The sequence below is a fragment of the Xyrauchen texanus genome, chromosome 15, assembly GCF_025860055.1.
Source record: "Xyrauchen texanus isolate HMW12.3.18 chromosome 15, RBS_HiC_50CHRs, whole genome shotgun sequence".
Classification (NCBI taxonomy): domain Eukaryota; kingdom Metazoa; phylum Chordata; class Actinopteri; order Cypriniformes; family Catostomidae; genus Xyrauchen; species Xyrauchen texanus.
In genome coordinates, this window is record NC_068290.1 from 6,308,215 (window position 1) to 6,326,372 (window position 18,158).

Sequence of the window (18,158 nt, forward strand, 5' to 3'; positions counted from 1 at the left end):
TGCTATTTAATAATTTTCCAGTTAATGTTATGATAACATTTATAAGTAGTGATGTTTGACTTTCATAATAAAAAAAGCCCTTCAAGACTATTATGTTAAAATATAAGCCATAGCATTTAATATTCGCGTCATTCACCCCTCAACCTTTCATGTCGGTAAAATAAAAAACAAATCTATATACCAGAAAGGTCTTGATTAATATCAGGGTTATCGGCGGAAATAATAAACCGTAACTATAAAATCAACCTACCTATGATAAATTATCTCAAATAATATAAACGATTTAGTTCAACATTTTAGTACAAAAGCAAGCAACACAAATATATAGCTTATATGTCAGTGAAGATGACTGTATACGTTTGCTATAAAAATCTAGAAATAAAGTCTTCCAGAAAAGCCAAGTGCACACCACAACATTAAAGCACATTGCTTTAATGTTTTTAGTTGTCGACTAGTCTGACAAGTTTAGATCGCAATGTGTGCCCTTCGCTAAAGGTGCTGGTTTACAGTGAGCAGAAGTGTGGATCTCTCAGTGGTTACTTGGATGAAAGTTACTCCTCCTTCCTCACAGGAAGTGCCTGTTGTGAGTGGGCAGCACTAGGGGCTGAAGTGCGTTGGCAGGGTTTTTGCAATAAACTGGCGCTAAAGATGCCGATGACAGCCACGTTGAGCAGGACACCCAGAGTTAGTGCTCCCAATGTACCCAAAAAGGAAGGTAAAGTCGAGTGGGACATTAGCCACCCTTTGCGAGATGTCATGTCTGCTAACACTGCCTCCAACTGGAAGTGGGTGCCCACCACCGCACATATGTGAAAGAGCTGGTGACTGTGACCTTGAAGGAGAATGAGTGAAAAAATACAGTCAAAGGATTCGTGTATGAAGTGCAATTGAAAACCACCAGTGCAAACCTTTATACCGACAGAACAAAGGCTCTGTTCCAAAACCAAGCAGGCTGCCTACATAGACAGCACTTTAAGGCATTCCGATGCGAAGGCTTTTAGAAAACATGTTTTGTGTTAATCTCCGCTGTAATTGTTCTTTTGTGTAACCATGTGCTAGAGAGACGTCTTCGTTCATTGTGGCTCATCTAAAGGTTTATACAGCCTCTAGCTCAGGAGCAGCGTGTTTTATGGTGCAGTGTCCAAACAAATTTATAATTTGGTTTTCCATGTGCTGCTAATTTTCGCAGTGCAACTGATGCAAATGTTTCATTAGAACAGTATGCACATATTTTCCGCGTGCAGCCCAGTTTTTATAGTTTGGATACCATTATTCTGATGCAACTTTGTTATGCAGCAATTTTCATATTGCAGTCTCCTTAAGATGGATCACCTATGTTGTATTATTCCTCATTTGTAAGTCGCTTTGGGTAAAAGCATCTGCCAAATGAATAAATGTAAATGTTATAGACACATGTACAATCATAATGCGCATGATCGCCACATGTTCATACAGGCTCAGAGTCAAAACAATATACTTGAAAAGGCTAGAGCACTCAACTGTGCGCGAGATTCCACGGCATCTGGAAAAATAATAACCGTGACTTAAGGCAGCATTTTAAAGGAATAGTTCACCCAAAAATGAAAATCCACATCATTTGATGGTAGGTGTGGGTGAGAAACAAATCAATATTTAAGTCCATTTTTACTATAAATTCTCCTCCCTGCTCAGTCAATCTCCACTTTCACTTTCTTCTTCTTGTGTTTTTGGTGATTCACATTCTTCATCCAAGAATTTCTAGCAAATATTTACGTAATATGGATCTGTTTCTCACCCACACCTATCATATCACTTCTGAAGATATGGATTTAAACACTGGAGTCATATGGATTACTTTTATGCTGCCATTATGTGCTTTATGGAGCTTAAACATTTTGGCACCCATTAACTTGTATTGTGAGGCACTACAGAGCTGAGATATTCTTATATCAAAACAAAGAAAGTCATACATCATCTGGGATGGCATGAGGGTGAGTAAATGATTAGAGAATTTTAATTTTGGGTGAACTATCCCTTTAAGTGACCATTTGTAAGGATGTCTGCACAGATTTGTGTAATTAACATGTAGGTACCAAGATATACTTTTCACTTGTGTTTTTTTGTGGCTCTATGATGTAATAAGTAATACGTTCAGTGCACGTTTTGTTGGACAAAGCACTGAAGTACGGTAGGCCCTTGTGACATTTAATCATGTGCAGGATTTGAATAGTGAAAATACTCATTCTTGACATCAGTAAATACACTTGCACAATTAAAAACAGAAATTCTTTATAAACAAATTACGTCATTACTCGCGGAATTACCCATTCTTGATATAAAAAAACAGCTATATCAACGACTGAAATACAACCGATAAAAACACATTTACATTTGGCAGACGCTTTTATCCACATCGACTTACAGAGCCCTTATTACAGGGACAATCCCCCCCGGAGCAACCCGGAGTTAAGTGCCTTGCTCAAGGACACAATGGTGGTGGCTGTGGAGATCGAACCAGTGACCTTATGATTAACAGTTATGTGCTTTAGCCGTCTACGCCACCATCATTAGTGAAGTACTTAGCTAATCTGTGAAATTGGAATTTCATATTAATAATAGATAATAATGTGATTCCGTTATCAACAGGAGTGAATCACATTCTAAATTCTACTAGTGAAAACGCAGTAAAAAATTGTTTTTAATAGATGAAATTCCATTTTTGTTATCAAGAATTTGCATTTTAAATAGTGAAAACTGAATTGTAGATATCTATACTTCATATCCTGCAAATGATTAAAGGGCTTGCAATCCTGAAGTCCAGTGAAGATGAATGAAAAGCAGGTTAAAGATTTAAGGAGTTAAATATTGCAATATATCACAGTTTTCAATCACAATATTCTAAACAAAGAATCATTCCTACCCCTACTGCCTATGTAGGCAGTAGACACAAAGGCAGCTCACTATGTTTTGAAAAAGAGCCCAAAACATCTATAAAATTATTAAAATGAGTTTTCACAGCCAGTCAGGTGAGGCACAATTAAGTACCGATGTAGTCAAAGCGGCCTGGAGCCAGTCTCTCAGGGAGATGAGAAGCAAACAGAAAACATGTGAGAAACGCAAAGAGCAGATGATCCGAGTGGCTGCCCAGCGCTTCACTGGGGCTACAGCTCCCCCAACAGCACAACAGCATCTATACACACACACACACACACACACACACACACACACACACACACACACACACACACACACACACACACACACACACACACACGACAGACACAGACAGAGAGAAAGAGGAATATGTTAAACGAAAACACTCGTATACAAAATAAGGGCATTCATGACTACAGTGTACACAAGCACAGTTTGCATAACACTTGGCTTTTTATTTGTACAAAGATGTGTGATTGTTCTTACTCGGTAGAACAGAGGGAAGCTATCAAACAGGAAGGGAACAACAAATGCAGCTGTACGCATGATTTTACTTCTGTGTGGAAACTGCAGCTCTATAAACCTGTTATAAAAGACAGAGGCAAATTCGCCCTCAATTAAAATTTGTTTATAATAGATAGATACAGCGTAACATTCATAACTACATACATGTTATTAACTTAATTACACAAAATTAAAATAAACATTAGACAATAAAACATAGTAATTTGCTTTATATTATATAAATAAATTATTAAATGATACATTTTTTCAGAATCAAATATTAACATCAATATTTTAACAATAATACTGAACTAATATTGAAGAAAATGGGAGTGGTATCATTCATGTCATAGTTAAAGTTAATAGAATATTTGGTGTTCAATACATGTTAAGTTCACCATTTTTTTTTTTAAATAAGAGTGAGGCACTTACAATAGAAGTGAATGGGGCCAATTTTGAGGGTTTAAAAAGGTACAAATGTGAAGCATTTAATTTAATAAAAGCACTTATATTAATTATCTGTTAAAAAAAATTCATAACAAATAATTGCATTACTTAAGATGTATAGTTGTTTAAAGTGATACATTTGGGTGAGAAACATTAATATTTAAGTCCTTTTTACTATAAAGTCTCCTTCCTGTCCAGTAGGTGGCGATATTCATGAAGAATGTGAATCGCAAAAACAAAAAGAAGAATGTGAAAGAGAAAGATGAGATTTATAGTTAAAAAAAAATACTAAAATATTGACCTGTTTCTCACCCACACCTATCATATCACTCCTTCACCAGTGGAGTCTTATGGATTACTTTTATGCTGTCTTTACGTGCTTTATGGAGCTTCAAAGTTCTGGACACAATTTACTTGCATTGCATGGACCTACAGAGCTAAGATTTTCTTCTAAAAATCTTTGTTTGTGTTCAGCAGAAGAAACAAAGTCATACACATCTGGGATGGCAACTAGGCAACTTTTCATTTTGGGGCGAACTATCCCTTTAAATCCCAAACACTAGTTTAATTGCACACTTTGTAAATTAGTCATTAGTGTTCATTACACCTTAAAGCGACACTCACCTGGAGTAACAGGACATGCTGGTACAAAAGAGTGTGTTGCCGACGGCAATCGGCACAAAATACTGGTGAAGCCAACTGTTGATCCAGCAGTCGGGCATCACGTAAGATCCATACACGATGGCGCAGCCTGAGAACCATAAAATAATATGGCATTAGTTAATATTTAAGTTAGTTAGTAAAAAAACATTACAGAAGATAAGTAATGCACACTTTTGTTCGGATATCGTTTTAAAAACATGTCTTTGCTTTAAGAACTAATTTGTATAAAGCTGCATTCTTGGTTATTTAACTTTTTCAACTGTATTGCTCATTTGTGTGTCGCTTTGGATAAAAGCATCTGCTAAATGAATATATGCAAATGTAAAATATGGATCTAGGGTAAAAGATAGGATCAAGGAAGATCTAAACAAGACACTTCCAGTGAAACTATAACATTACAATACTTACAATAATCTCCAAGTTATCAAGATACAAAGGGCACAAATGAAACAGTTAAGCCACACTTTAATCTCTTTGCATCAGTAAACAAAATAACAAACGAAATGTAATTTGCAAAAAAAAAAAAAAAAAAAAAGCTTTTCTCATCAAAATATGTACCATTTTGGCAAAGGTCATTTTTGTGGGTGTATGGGTATGTTTGGAATAGCATACTACCATACTACTCTACTATTTTGCAGTATATAGTATGTTTACTGTGCAAAGTATGCACATTTCTGTATGCATGGATGACCTACTACATAAAAAAAAAAAAATGCCAGAAGTCAAGCATTTGTACATGAACTTTAACTCAAAAAACCAAAGCATTTGTCTATTTTTAAGATTTAAAAAAGTTATGCATTTTTTTATTTCATTAATTAACATCAAATTGAATTGTGCAAGCTTTACCTAAATTAAATAAATAAATCTTACCTAAGGATTTTTGGTAATTTTGTTAAAAGATTACTCAATTCAATTTGATGAAACATTTGCTATAAATCTAAATGCGGGAATCTTAAAAATATATATTGTGTGTTCCAAGATGATAAACAATTGCTCAATTAAACATGCAACTTGACTTTGCAAAATCTATTAAGAAAATGTCTGTGAAGTTTATCAACAGCATATGTTTTGTTTTGAAATTTAAACCCTAATTTTGTGAATTGTTTTGTTTGAAAAATGTTCCTGTGCTATATGTCTTTAAAATAGATGCCACTTGTTTTGGAATTGTGTTTTCCATATACATACATTTTTAAGAGTCCAAATACTTTTTGGGACCAATACCAAACCAAAGATTTAACTAATGGCTAATGCTTGATTGATTATGATTGATACATCCGCACACACATTCACATGAACTGTGCTGCTGAATATATAAAGCAGTTTTGCACTTCTTAAAGGCAGTAAAAAGGCCCTTTGTTGCCACATTTGGAAACAGGCTGAAATAAAAATGAAAGAATAATATTATTCGATTATGGGAGCTTAAATGAAAAGTTACATTTTATAGGCAGGATATTGAACTGCTGGACATTCCATACATTTAAGTATAGAGATGATAATTGTCTCCATAACCATATAGACAGAAATATTGCAGAACCAAGTTTTATTTAAAAAGTTCAAGTTCACTTTTAAAATGTTTTCCACTTGAAAGATTTATAATTCTTCTGAAGAGAACATTATTCTTTAATGTTTAAATGGTCCATTTAGAAATCACTCACTCAGAATGCAAGTTAAAGTATAACGCTCAGATTAACATTACGCTTATCTTTCACACTAGCTCTTCACGCTTCTTAAGTGGACTGAACAATATGTGTAGCTCTTTAACCTTCACTCTGTATCAGTGCAGACTTTAAAGTTTTTCCCTGCAGCATTTGCTTTCTGTCCTTTGAAGTCACACAGTCAAATGCCTGCAGTGTGTTAAACGGCTCATTTCTTCAGAAGCTCATGTTTCCTTTACCTCACATCAACCGTTCAGGACGCCTTCATTTCTAGTGTCTGCTTTTATGAATTTCTCCCACATTTCATCAGCATTAAGGGTCAATCTCACAACTTATTTTACCCCAAATTCAAAAGAGAAACAAAGAAATTATAGTTTGCATAAAGAAAAGAAATCCTATTTCAAGACCTTTAAGATTTATTTAACTGTGACATTATTTTCACATTTAAAGGGATAGTTCATAAAAATTCTCATAATTTACTCACCCTCATGCCATCCCAGATGTGTATGACTTTCTTTCTTCTGCAGAACATAAATAAAGATTTTTTAAAGAAAATTTCAACTCTGTAGGTTCATACAATGCAAGTGAATGGTGACCAGACCATTCAAGCTCCAAAAATCATATAAAGGCAGCATAAAAGTAATCCATAGGACTCCAGTGATTTAATCCATTATATAGAAAATAAATGATAGTTGTGGGTGAATTTTGAATCATAAACACAAATATAAATTCTTCCTCCTGTCCAGTAGGTGGCGATGTGAATGTAGAATGCCAAAAACAAAAGAAGAACAATGTGAAAGTGAAAGTGGGGATTGATCATAAAAAAAAGGACTTAATATTAAGCTGCTTTTATTTGCTTTTTTTTGACCTTCAAAATGTTGGTACCAATTGACTTGAATTGTGAGGACCTACAGAGCTTAAATATTCTTCTAAAAATATTTGTTTGTGTTCTGCATAAGAAAGTAAGGGATGGCATCTGGGATGGCATGAGGGTAAATGATGAGATCATTTTAATTTTGGGGTGAACAATCATTTTTCGTAACCATAAAAAAATAGCTATAAAATCTCTATATGCTATAAATCTAAGTCTCATTACTTTAATGTAATAATGATAATATTAATAACAATAATAATGGTAATAATGATGCATAATGTACATTATAATGTATATATACACCATGGTAGCAGGCCAGTTAGTTATACTGTCTTATCTTATTTTAATAATAAAAAAAAAAGTATTCTGTCCTGACAGGATTATTTTAAGTATTATATTCATTAAAATACAGTAAAGTAATATTAATAAAATAATAATACACACACACACACACACACACACACACACACACACACACACACACACACACACACACACACACACACACACACACACATACATTATGTGCTTATCTGGTGCTCAGAAGGGTGCACAGTTCTTTAAATTTTACATAAAACCTTGACAGAATGTCAGTACTGTCAGAATGTCAGACAGCACAGGAGAACTGAAGCGTACCGAGACTGTACAGGCTGAGAGCTCCGTAGTCGAAGAAGTAGCAGATGTGGCGAGCCTCGGGTGACATGGTGCTGAAGGTGTGGGCACAGCTGGAGGTGAAGGGGTACAGGCAGATGAGAAGCATATAGACCAGCAGTGGCCAGGTGTAGCTTTCAGACAGGAAGTCAAGGGTGAAGCACAGCACACTGAATCGCCACAGGAAGTACCTGTAGTGCAGGTCAGGTCATACACAGGCCAGTTATGTAGAGCAAGTGAGCTGGAGATTTTTAAAAACAATTTTTTTTTACTTATTACATCTTTAATGTAGGGCTGGACTGAAGTCACATATCAGCTCTTTTGCAGAAGCTTTGAATGGAGCTTATCGAATAAAAACTTAATCTGAACTATCTATTTTAGGATAATATAAAAAAACAAACATGTTTCGAGTCTTTTGCCTTTAACGCGAGTGGTACAAAATGTGTGCTATGATGCCAGCCAACAAAAGCTTAAAAGCTGACAATCTGCTAGTTTTGGGCATTAAAAGGAGATCACATGAATAACTGGATGCTTTACCAAGTTGGCAGGAAGTGGGTCCAGATATTAACCGTCTCATTGGTCATCCTGAAACTGCTGAGAATGCAGTCCAGGGCTGAGCTTCTGGGATGGCGGTATCCAGACATTATGCTCTCCTCTCGAAACACCTGTAAGACAGCAAATGGACATTCAAACTCCATGTAACCATATGCAGAACCGTGACAATATCAGACAATAAGAAAAGACCATACAGCTTAAAGGAATAGTCATCATACTCAAAAGTGACAAGAAAAGCACCATAAAGTTAAATAGTAGTCATTATTCACTGAAAATCTTGCTGTAGTTTGCAGTATGAATGAGTTGCATGGGCTACATTTATTGTACTTTTATAACTTGGCAGCCACTGCCATGGAAACGGGCAGCTGAATATTTTGCTAAATAACTTATTTTGTGGAAATAATAATGAGAAATCACATGTTTGGTGTGAGTAAATGATGACAATTTTCATTTCCTTTAATATTCTTAAAACAAGTAATTCATCAGATTTAATCTTAATAAGAGTTTATTAATAAAATTAAAAAAAATAACATTTTGAAACATACTTGAAAGGTGTCTTGCCATGGTAGCACTTTGTTGGCACCAAACAGAATTGCAAAAATAATCACTGTTTTCAAACAAGTTTCAAAACAAGAAACAAAAATTAAAGGGACAGTTCACCCAAAAATGAAATTCTCATCATCTACTCAACCTCATGCCATCCCTGATGCGTATGAATTTATTTCTTCTGCTGAACACAAACGCATATGTTGAGAAGAAAATATCACCTCTGTAGGCCCACACAATGCAGTTGAAAGTAAATGGTGGCCAGAACTTTGAAGCTCCAAAAACAACATAAAGGCAGCATAAAAGTAATCCATATGACTTGAGAGGAAATCACACTGTGTGAGACAGATCAATATTTTTTTACTATACATCACAACTTTATCTTTCACTTTCAGAATGTGGAGATCTATAGTAAAAAAGCACTTAAATATGTATCTGTTTCTCACCCACACCTATCATACCAATTCAGAAGACATAGATGGATTACAATGGATTACTTTAATGCTGCATTTATATGATTTTGGAGCTTGACAGGTCTTGTTGTCATTCACTTGCATTGCGTTTTTGTTCCTTGGGAAAAAAAAAAAAAAAAACAGGTCTGGAATGACATGATGGTGAGTAAGTAATGACAGAATTTATACTTCAGGTGAACTTTCCTTTTTAGTATTGGAAGCTGTGCATGACATGCAGGTTTGTTGGCAGGGTCAACTTCAAGATCCTGTTTTTAGTCGTCTGTCAGTCGGTCTCACCTTTGGCACCTGGTGGAAGTCAAAGAGCTGTGGAAGTCTGACACTCAGCATGTCTATAGGCAGCCGGAACGCACCCTTCCCTTTCTGACAGGCCTGTCTGAGTCTCTCTCTTCCTCCCAGATACAGGACGCACCACAGCGTACACTCAAGGCTCCGGGACAGGCTCCCTTCCCCAGACTCCCACCTCACACACTGAGGCCAACCCCAACCATGACCTCCTTCAGCCCCACGCCACGCAGGAAACACTGCAGAGAGAGATAGAGATTCTTTGACCCATATACAATGTAAAGAAAGCTGGATTACAGTTGAAAACACACATAATCAGCTTTAGAGCAGCTGATTTTTTTGTTTGTTTTTGTCTTCAGTACCTCTGCAGCCCCATCAATAAGGCTCAAGTACCACAAATGTTTTCATATCAACAAGTATGAAATGCAATCCGTGAGTGAGACCTCTAATTTTACATATGATGCTAGAGATTAGATTATTAAATTTAATAGACATTTATATAGAGTACACGTACAGAACCAATAAAATACTCTAGAAACTCTATTTAACTAGAAGGCCATATAGTTATATTACTTAAATACATTTACTCTAAAGCGCAAATGTTAAGGACCAGTTAATTCAAATGACAAATAATGTAAATAAAGAAGGTGCACTGTATAGTGAATGAGACAGAAACCCCTAGTGACATATGTAGGCTTATGCTATGTGATGTCACAGGTGGCAAGAGCGCTAAATGGGTAATGAAAAAACAACAAATAGATTATTTTGGTGAGGCTTGCTTCGGTTTCACAAATTTGTTAAATGTTATTAACTGATTAATTCAGTGACCCCTTCTGGAAATGTCACTAGGTGGCGACAAACGATGGTCTTATGTGCTATGAGTGAGTCAGTGAATCATTTTGAGTCGTTCATGACCGAAATCTACCAAGAGACTTTATAGTGTTTAAGCATTAAAAGAACAAAGCAGATCTATAGTCTTCCTTCAGTTTGAGCATTATTTTTCATCCAAAAAGACAATAATAGTCTAATAACAGTGTTTCAATAGCGTCCTTACCTTCTCCTTTATTAAAACTTGCATGGCAACAAATCTACTGACTTCAGTAAGAATTATAAACACAAAGCAGATCTACAGTATTATTTTCTTACAGTAGACTATTTAAACAGCTGAGCATCACTTTTATCAGAAAAGACCACAATAATAGACAAATAATAATCATTTTGAGTTTCAATAATGTTCTTTCGTCATTGCAAAGTGCATTTTTTGCGCATTTTTAAGCATTTTCTTGGTGAATTTAAATGACATTATTTAAATATTAGACATTATTTTTGAAGCAGAAACATGTGTGTGAAAAACACTTTGGTGTGACGTCACTTCATAGACTTCAATGTATTCTGCAGCGCTGACGCGAGTCACAACAAAGATCATTAATGCGTATAAATATCACTCACTTTTGCACATTAATCATTGCTCTACCCAATCACAAAAGTGACGGATTATGCTTTAAAAACGGCGAATTTGTACTTAAGGTGAGTAGTTTGGAACCCTGAATTTATATATATATTTTTTCATGCATTTATTTATTTTGTGGAATTTGATAATTTTCCAAGGCACACCTGACAATCTTTCACAGCACACTAGTGTGCCACGGCACACCTGACAATCTTTCACAGCACACTAGTGTGCCACGGCACACCTGACAATCTTTCACAGCACACTAGTGTGCCACGGCACACCTGACAATCTTTCACAGCACACTAGTGTGCCACGGCACACCTGACAATATTACACAGCACACTAGTGTGCCACGGCACACCTGACAATATTACACAGCACACTAGTGTGCCACGGCACACCTGACAATATTACACCGCACACTAGTGTGCCACGGCACAGTGGTTGGAAAACACTGCACTAGAGACACAGCGTAGCATAATTGCAATGTTTGATTAAAGCGATTAAATAATATCTTACACTGATTAAATGGGGAAAAACTTCAGATAACAAAAGCTGACTCTCTGAACTGTCACACAGCAACAGTGTTGGTGGGGAAAACATTTGCATATTAACTGTCACAGCCAGCTAAAAATCAGACAAAAGGTCACCGTTAATCGACACTTTGGAACAAATTTAGCAAAATTTTCCAGTGAGTATTTGACCTGTAATTTTTTTTCTTTATTCCCATTATGTTTACTGATTAAAAAATGGTTACATACTCTAAAAATATCAACTTTCATAAATTTGAGATGGTTTTCTAAAGTGTATAAAATGCAATGCTGGGCAGAAGAGGTCAAACTTTATATTAACGCAAAAGGAAACTATTCAGTAAAAATATCATAATCGTAAATCATCATAACAGCCTTACACATGCAAACAGTGCTGTGACAGATGTGTTTTGCATTGGAACTGATCAGTCAATGCTTGTGTGTGTTACAGGGAAGGTGGGGTGTGGGAAGGTTTTGTATTTCTGCACTGAAATTAGATACTATTTGGATTTTAACTTTGAATAAAAAACATTTAAGCACCCAAACACCTTTTTGGATCCTATATAAACATATTTTTTATAGTTAATAAAATCTTTAAATCATATTGCATTAGTCGTACATTGAGTAAAGGGGTGAACAATGTGAGAGTGCAGATTTGTACTCTGGCCCTTTGGTAGAAAGGAGAACAAATTTTGGCCCTCATCACCATCAAAGTTGCCCATCCCTGATCAACAACTCTATTATCAAGTGACAAAGAAGACAGACATAGGTGGAAAATGTATCAGGGTTAACCAGCTCATTATCATTCAGTTTATAATAACAACAACAGGACATTTCATTTCTAGAGGACTCTAACTATCTAACTTTAAAAATACAACAAATAATTGCAAGGCCTAAAATCCTGCATTTGTTTTGGGCGACCTGTTTGGACCCGCCCCCACAACATTATGGAGTGCAGTAGTGGTGGAAGCACATAACTGGTAATCTGGTAATCAGAAGGATGCTGGTTAGAGCCCCACAGCCACCACCATTGTGTCCTTGAGCAAGGCACTTAACTCCAGGTTGCTCTGGGGGATTGTCCCTGTAATAAGGGCTCTGTACGTCGCTTTGGATAAAAGCGTCTGCCAAATGCATAAATGTAAATGTAAACATTACCCAACCAATGGCGTGAGTTGGTGGCGGAACTATCTGACTATTTGAAGAACTACAGGTGAGGATCATATTTGGAAAGCTGTTTTGAAAACGTTTATTTTTGCAATTCGGGTCGGTGGCACTAGTGGCATAGAAATGACATACTTCAGCATTAATACAGTTTTTGTTGTAAACATCATTATCTTTTAACTATATCACCAAGCCATAATACATTTGCATATTAGCAAAAGCAGCAGAGTTGGTGAGTTATTTCCGTAAATCAATGCGGATCAGTTTAGGAGCATCACCTGTTCTTGATATGGGCCACATGTGAATAACTTGTGAATGTCTCCAAAAAGGTTAACCACAGTTATCTCAAATTTCTCCATATGAGAGCTTAACAACATCTCAAACTGTGCTCAGATTTGGTAAGAACCCAAAGTCTGCAATCAAATGTCAAAAATTCTTATATGAGCACATTTCTTATCAAATTCTTCCATGACCAAACTCTCTGAGCTATACTAACCACATTCATGTTTATAGCTCTAGACTCTTACTGTGTCAACAGTTGTCTCATTTGTGTCTATTCTTCTTTCCCATAAGGAGAAACATCTGAGAACAAGTTGATGCTTTAACAAGTCCACTGGGCTATAAAAGAGCAAACTCTGAGCAATATAATCTTCCTCTGGGAAAAGCTAAAGTAATGTTCAGCTGTTTAGTTCTAACAGAAGAGGTACCTGTGCCTCTCTAAAGGGGTTCGCACTCATGTAAGGGCCGATTCTGTGAACTAGAACAGAATGTGCTCTGTGAGGGTCAAAGAGTTGGCTGTTACACGTGGAGCTGTATGAAAATGAGCACGCTTTCTGCACACAGACAAATGGCAGCACATAAACAAAGCAGATGGAAATGGTTGAGCAATGCCTTTACACAAGAGCCCTTACTGTTTACAGACACAGTTATTATGGCTTGGTGATATAGTTAAAAATATATGGATGTTTCTTCAACTTCTGGCACTTGTAGTATTGTGGACTTCAAGGATGTAAAGTCTCAATAAAAAAAATGTCACACTCTCGCTGTTATATACTTAATTTCTCTACTAACAATGTCCAACAGTGTTTGTATATGCTTCACAGGAGACTGATTTTCATTTTGTGATTTTTTTTCTGAAAGTCATAACAGTGTGTCATATCAAGCACATCTCATATTCTGTATTGTTATTGTGTTAAATACAGTGTTGGGTAAGCTACTCTAAAAAGTAATTAATTACTAACTACTAATTACATCTACAGTGCAATTAGATTACTGTACTAATTACTCTGTCTGAAAAGTAATTGGATTACTTATTAATTACTTCCTAAAAGCCTGATCAACATCGACCAGATAAAAAACTACAAGGTTAGACAAGAAATTGTTCTTTTAATTCTTTCAAATAAATCATATCAACTCAAATAAATTATTCATGAACTGGCCAAATAATTTAAGGGGGCAGCGTTAATTTACAAAACATACATATTAACATTAAACGTTCAATTTCGATTTTAAATTCACTATTAATTTATATGGTCTATAAAAGATGTAATACAATTACATCACAAGTAACTTTAGTTAAATTACTGAAAAATTAAGTGTAATCCCTTACTTTACTTTTTTTAAATTAAAAAGTAATTTAATTACAGTAACTAATTGCTTAGTAATTACTACAGCCAACACTGGTTAAATAGAATTCTGTTGTAGAAATTTTATTTTTTATGTATTTCAAATAAAATGACTGTCCTTTTAAGGCTAATTTCATAGCAAACATTTCAGGATACTAAATACACTTAATTAAATAAAATGTTCACACTTTTTGCCTAATTTGGCAAGTCTTAAAACTGAATGATGGCTAATAAAAATATTCTGCTCACAAGTGATATTGTTATTAAGTGATATTTTTCTTTGTTTCTTTAAACATCACCTCAAGCATGTTCTTCACTGACAGTTCTGTCGACAAGTACACTAACTTTTGAAAAAAAGGGGCAAAAATTTTGGTGGGGTGGAAATTATGCTACAATTGTGGGTCAGTCACAATTTTGGAAAGATTTATAAAAATAATTTTCACATAATAAATATTAAAAAAAATATTTTAATGATTATTCCACTTGTTTAGATTATCACAGTTTTAAACATGTACTTATTTGTATTTTTATAATAGAGTTTCATATTTTGACAAGGTCTGGGACAAGGCTTAAACACTAATGTTGATACATAAACGGGGTTGGAATAGTATCAAGTAGGGAAGCTACGATCAGGAATTTTCCAGCAGTTATGATTTTCTTGTCATTTGATCGGACGATACACAAAAATATACATTTTGATAATTAGTTAGAAGCAGGGGCGAAACTTTCATCAAAATGTTGGGGGGGGACAATAAACATAACAATTGTTAATACACATATTTTAATGATATTTTAGTGGGGGACAACCCTCAGATGGGGGTCCTGACCCCACGATTTCGCCTATGGTTAGAAGTTAAATGAGTTCAAGAAAAAAATTATCGGCCTTTAAAACAAAAATGCTATGTAAAAAATACCCAAAAAACAATTCTCAATATTAAGATACATAGGCCTATAAAGAACGAGGCTTAAGTGTCAATCTGAATTCTAACTGAAAACCCATAGGTGCAATGCAATTATACTTAAAGCTACAGTATGTAACTTTTTCAGTGTTAAAATACTTTCTTCTATCCCATCTTAAAATGCAAAGACCAGATCTCTTACCCAACCTCTGGTGTGGGCTGGGGGTGTGACTATATCACTGTTTGAACAACTGCAGAAAAGCGTATTTGGAGAGCAATATAACATCCAAACAACCCTTGTAGGCAATTTGAATGAAAATGTAAAATGCAAGCAGTGAAATGCAGTAACTTCTTGAACATAAGAAAAATATTTATTAATTATCTGTCATTTGTATTAATTTTCTGACATTTCACAAATTTATTTTACTAAAACACTGTAATACATTAAAAATGACTACAGTTTGTACTGTATCATGAATCGAACTTAACACAATCAAACTTTCCACCTCTAATGCCATTTTTATTACTAGGTTTAGAGACTCTAATAAAACATCTCCATCAACACAACAACACTCATACTTGAAACACTAATACTAACTCTCATACTAAGTTGTAACCAGGGTTGGGGAGTAACAGAATACATGTAACAGGATTACATATTTTAAATACAAAATAATACAGTAATGATTTATATAGTTGGTAATCCAAATACAGTTACATTTATAAAGTACTTTTGGCACTTTTCGACTGCACGTTATGGTTCGACTCGCCTCAACTCTACTCGCTTTACTTTTCTGAGCTTGCATTTCCATTGCAGTTTAGTGCCACCTCAACGTGGGTGGGATTATAGGCTGATTGTCATAGTTGAGGCACCTCTACTGCCGTGACATCATTTAAACAAGACACAAACTTACCACAACAATAACACGACAGCTAGCTGTTAGCTACTAGCTCATTGTGCTGCACAAAGCAGTTGTTGAATGGTGATTTTACACAAGTGTAACAGTTAAATTAGCCTGGTTGTTTTAGAAGCAAGCTTTCCAGTAGCTAGTCAACTAAATAAATGAAGCTTTCAAGCAGTTAACATAACAAAATGTACCATCCACCATAGTGGATCAACGCCAGTCCAGGGCACTCTCACTCCCGGTTTAGATAGCGTCCATTTGGTCGAACCACTTCAACTTTTCCTTGATGGTTCTGTAGTCACTTTAAGTTTTTTTACTTTTCCCTACACTGTTGGTAGGTCCGGTGGTAGCCGTGTGCGGCCAACAGCTGAGAGACTTTATCGTTTCGCTCAGTGCTAACGAGTGGACCATCTGCACCTCTTTCATTGACCACGGCGTGGTTTTGCGCACTGCCATTTCTTTTTCCACAATTCGAAAGTCGCGTGAACAAATTATACTGTTATCGCTATTGCTAACTTTAAAACTAAACTTTAAAACTAGCGGGTTGGAAATGTGACGCTTCTCCCTGACCAATCAGTGATCTGCAGGATTTTGACATCACATTTAGTATCGGCTCGGCTTGCTTGGAACCTCGACTGAGGTGGTACTAAAAAAGGTACCTGGTAATCAGGTACCAGGTACTCTCCACAGTGGAAAACCCCCAAAAAGCGAGCAGAGTCGAGCTGTACCTTGCAACCCCATTTGATTACTGAAGAGATTACTTTACATTTTGTTGTCATTTGTTTCATTTAATATTTAGTCTATTTAGTTTGAAAACATTTATCCATATAAATGATCTGATCCGTGGAGTGTTTGAACAGGGTTGAAACACTTAAGATGTGTTGAGCAAACAGAGGGTGCTGTCACACTGTTACGAGTGAAGCTGTGTAACTTTCCCAACCCTGGTTTTTACTAAACGCATCCTTATGCAACACAAAAATATTCAGGGAGAAACCGATAACACCCACACCAAGATTACCTTGTGCAATACAAATTATAACACAGACCATTAAAGAAATACTTCACTTATAAACATAAACTCTGTCATCATGTAACCCATATAAGAAATGTTAAAACTTAGCACCTCAAGTTTGACTTCAATAACATAATAAGCCATTGGTTAAGATGTGTCTTGTGACTGATCGAGACTGAAGTGTAGTGGAAGATTTTCAGCAAATAATTACTTAAATTCTCTCACAGAGCTATCATTTTGCTTCAGAATAGAATCCTGCACATGAGGACTACTTTATTGGTGCTTTTTTTATCCTCTTTGCAGTTTGAGAGCATAGTCACTGTCTACATTTGCTGTATGGGAAAGATCAGTGTGAACATTTCTCCTTTTGTGTTCCACTGCTGAAAGGAAGTCATGTGGTTTTGAATGACTCGAGGACGAGTAAACAATAACAGACTTTTCATTTATGTGTAAACCATTCCTTGTAAAGTACAGATACTACCAGACACCCGACCACAAGCAACAGATTTGCATAAACCGATAGGACAACTGATAAATCTGCAGGACCGGACCTCCATTCAGGGAATATGCGAACATTGTTCCATGGGCCAACTGTTGGTTTTAAGGATTACTGGCCTGTGGAAGGTCTCTTCCATCAGCAGTTTCTATGGAAGTCAAACATAAACATGGTTCATGTGCTACTGGATATAGTCTAACTGAAATGCTCTCTGGGAAACATTTGGTTATTCAAAAACAAACAGCTCAAAACATTTCGCAGCATGTCTTGCTGATAGGTGGGGATGTTTAGTTTGCAGTCTGACTCACTAAATCTCATGACACAGAGTTTTGAGATATTTGAAATAAGAGGACCAGATGAGCTCAGCTCAAGTTTTTGTATTGTATGCATAAACGGTGATTAAAGTCAATATGAAACTCCATTTGCAACCCATTTTACTAATGCAATCTGCCATCCTTCTGAGGGAAAAAGGATATTCATAGAGAAACAATATGGGTCGGTACCATGGTCAAAA

The 18,158-nt window shown here is 35.8% G+C and overlaps 1 protein-coding gene across 1 annotated transcript in view; it reads right to left on the bottom strand.

Annotated features, from left to right (window-relative positions):
• Nucleotides 1–551: 551 nt before the first annotated feature.
• The window catches only part of paqr6 (progestin and adipoQ receptor family member VI), a 32,635-nt gene continuing 15,028 nt past the window's right edge, over nt 552–18,158 (bottom strand). Inside the window, exons 2-8 of the mRNA XM_052143842.1 lie at nt 9,558–9,802; nt 8,245–8,372; nt 7,693–7,898; nt 4,489–4,615; nt 3,400–3,496; nt 3,025–3,169; nt 552–832 (exon numbers count right to left, since the gene is read on the bottom strand). Of these exons, the coding sequence (XP_051999802.1) occupies nt 552–832; nt 3,025–3,169; nt 3,400–3,496; nt 4,489–4,615; nt 7,693–7,898; nt 8,245–8,372; nt 9,558–9,608 (1,035 nt within the window). The 5' untranslated portion in view covers nt 9,609–9,802. The remainder of the gene's footprint in view (nt 833–3,024; nt 3,170–3,399; nt 3,497–4,488; nt 4,616–7,692; nt 7,899–8,244; nt 8,373–9,557; nt 9,803–18,158) is intronic.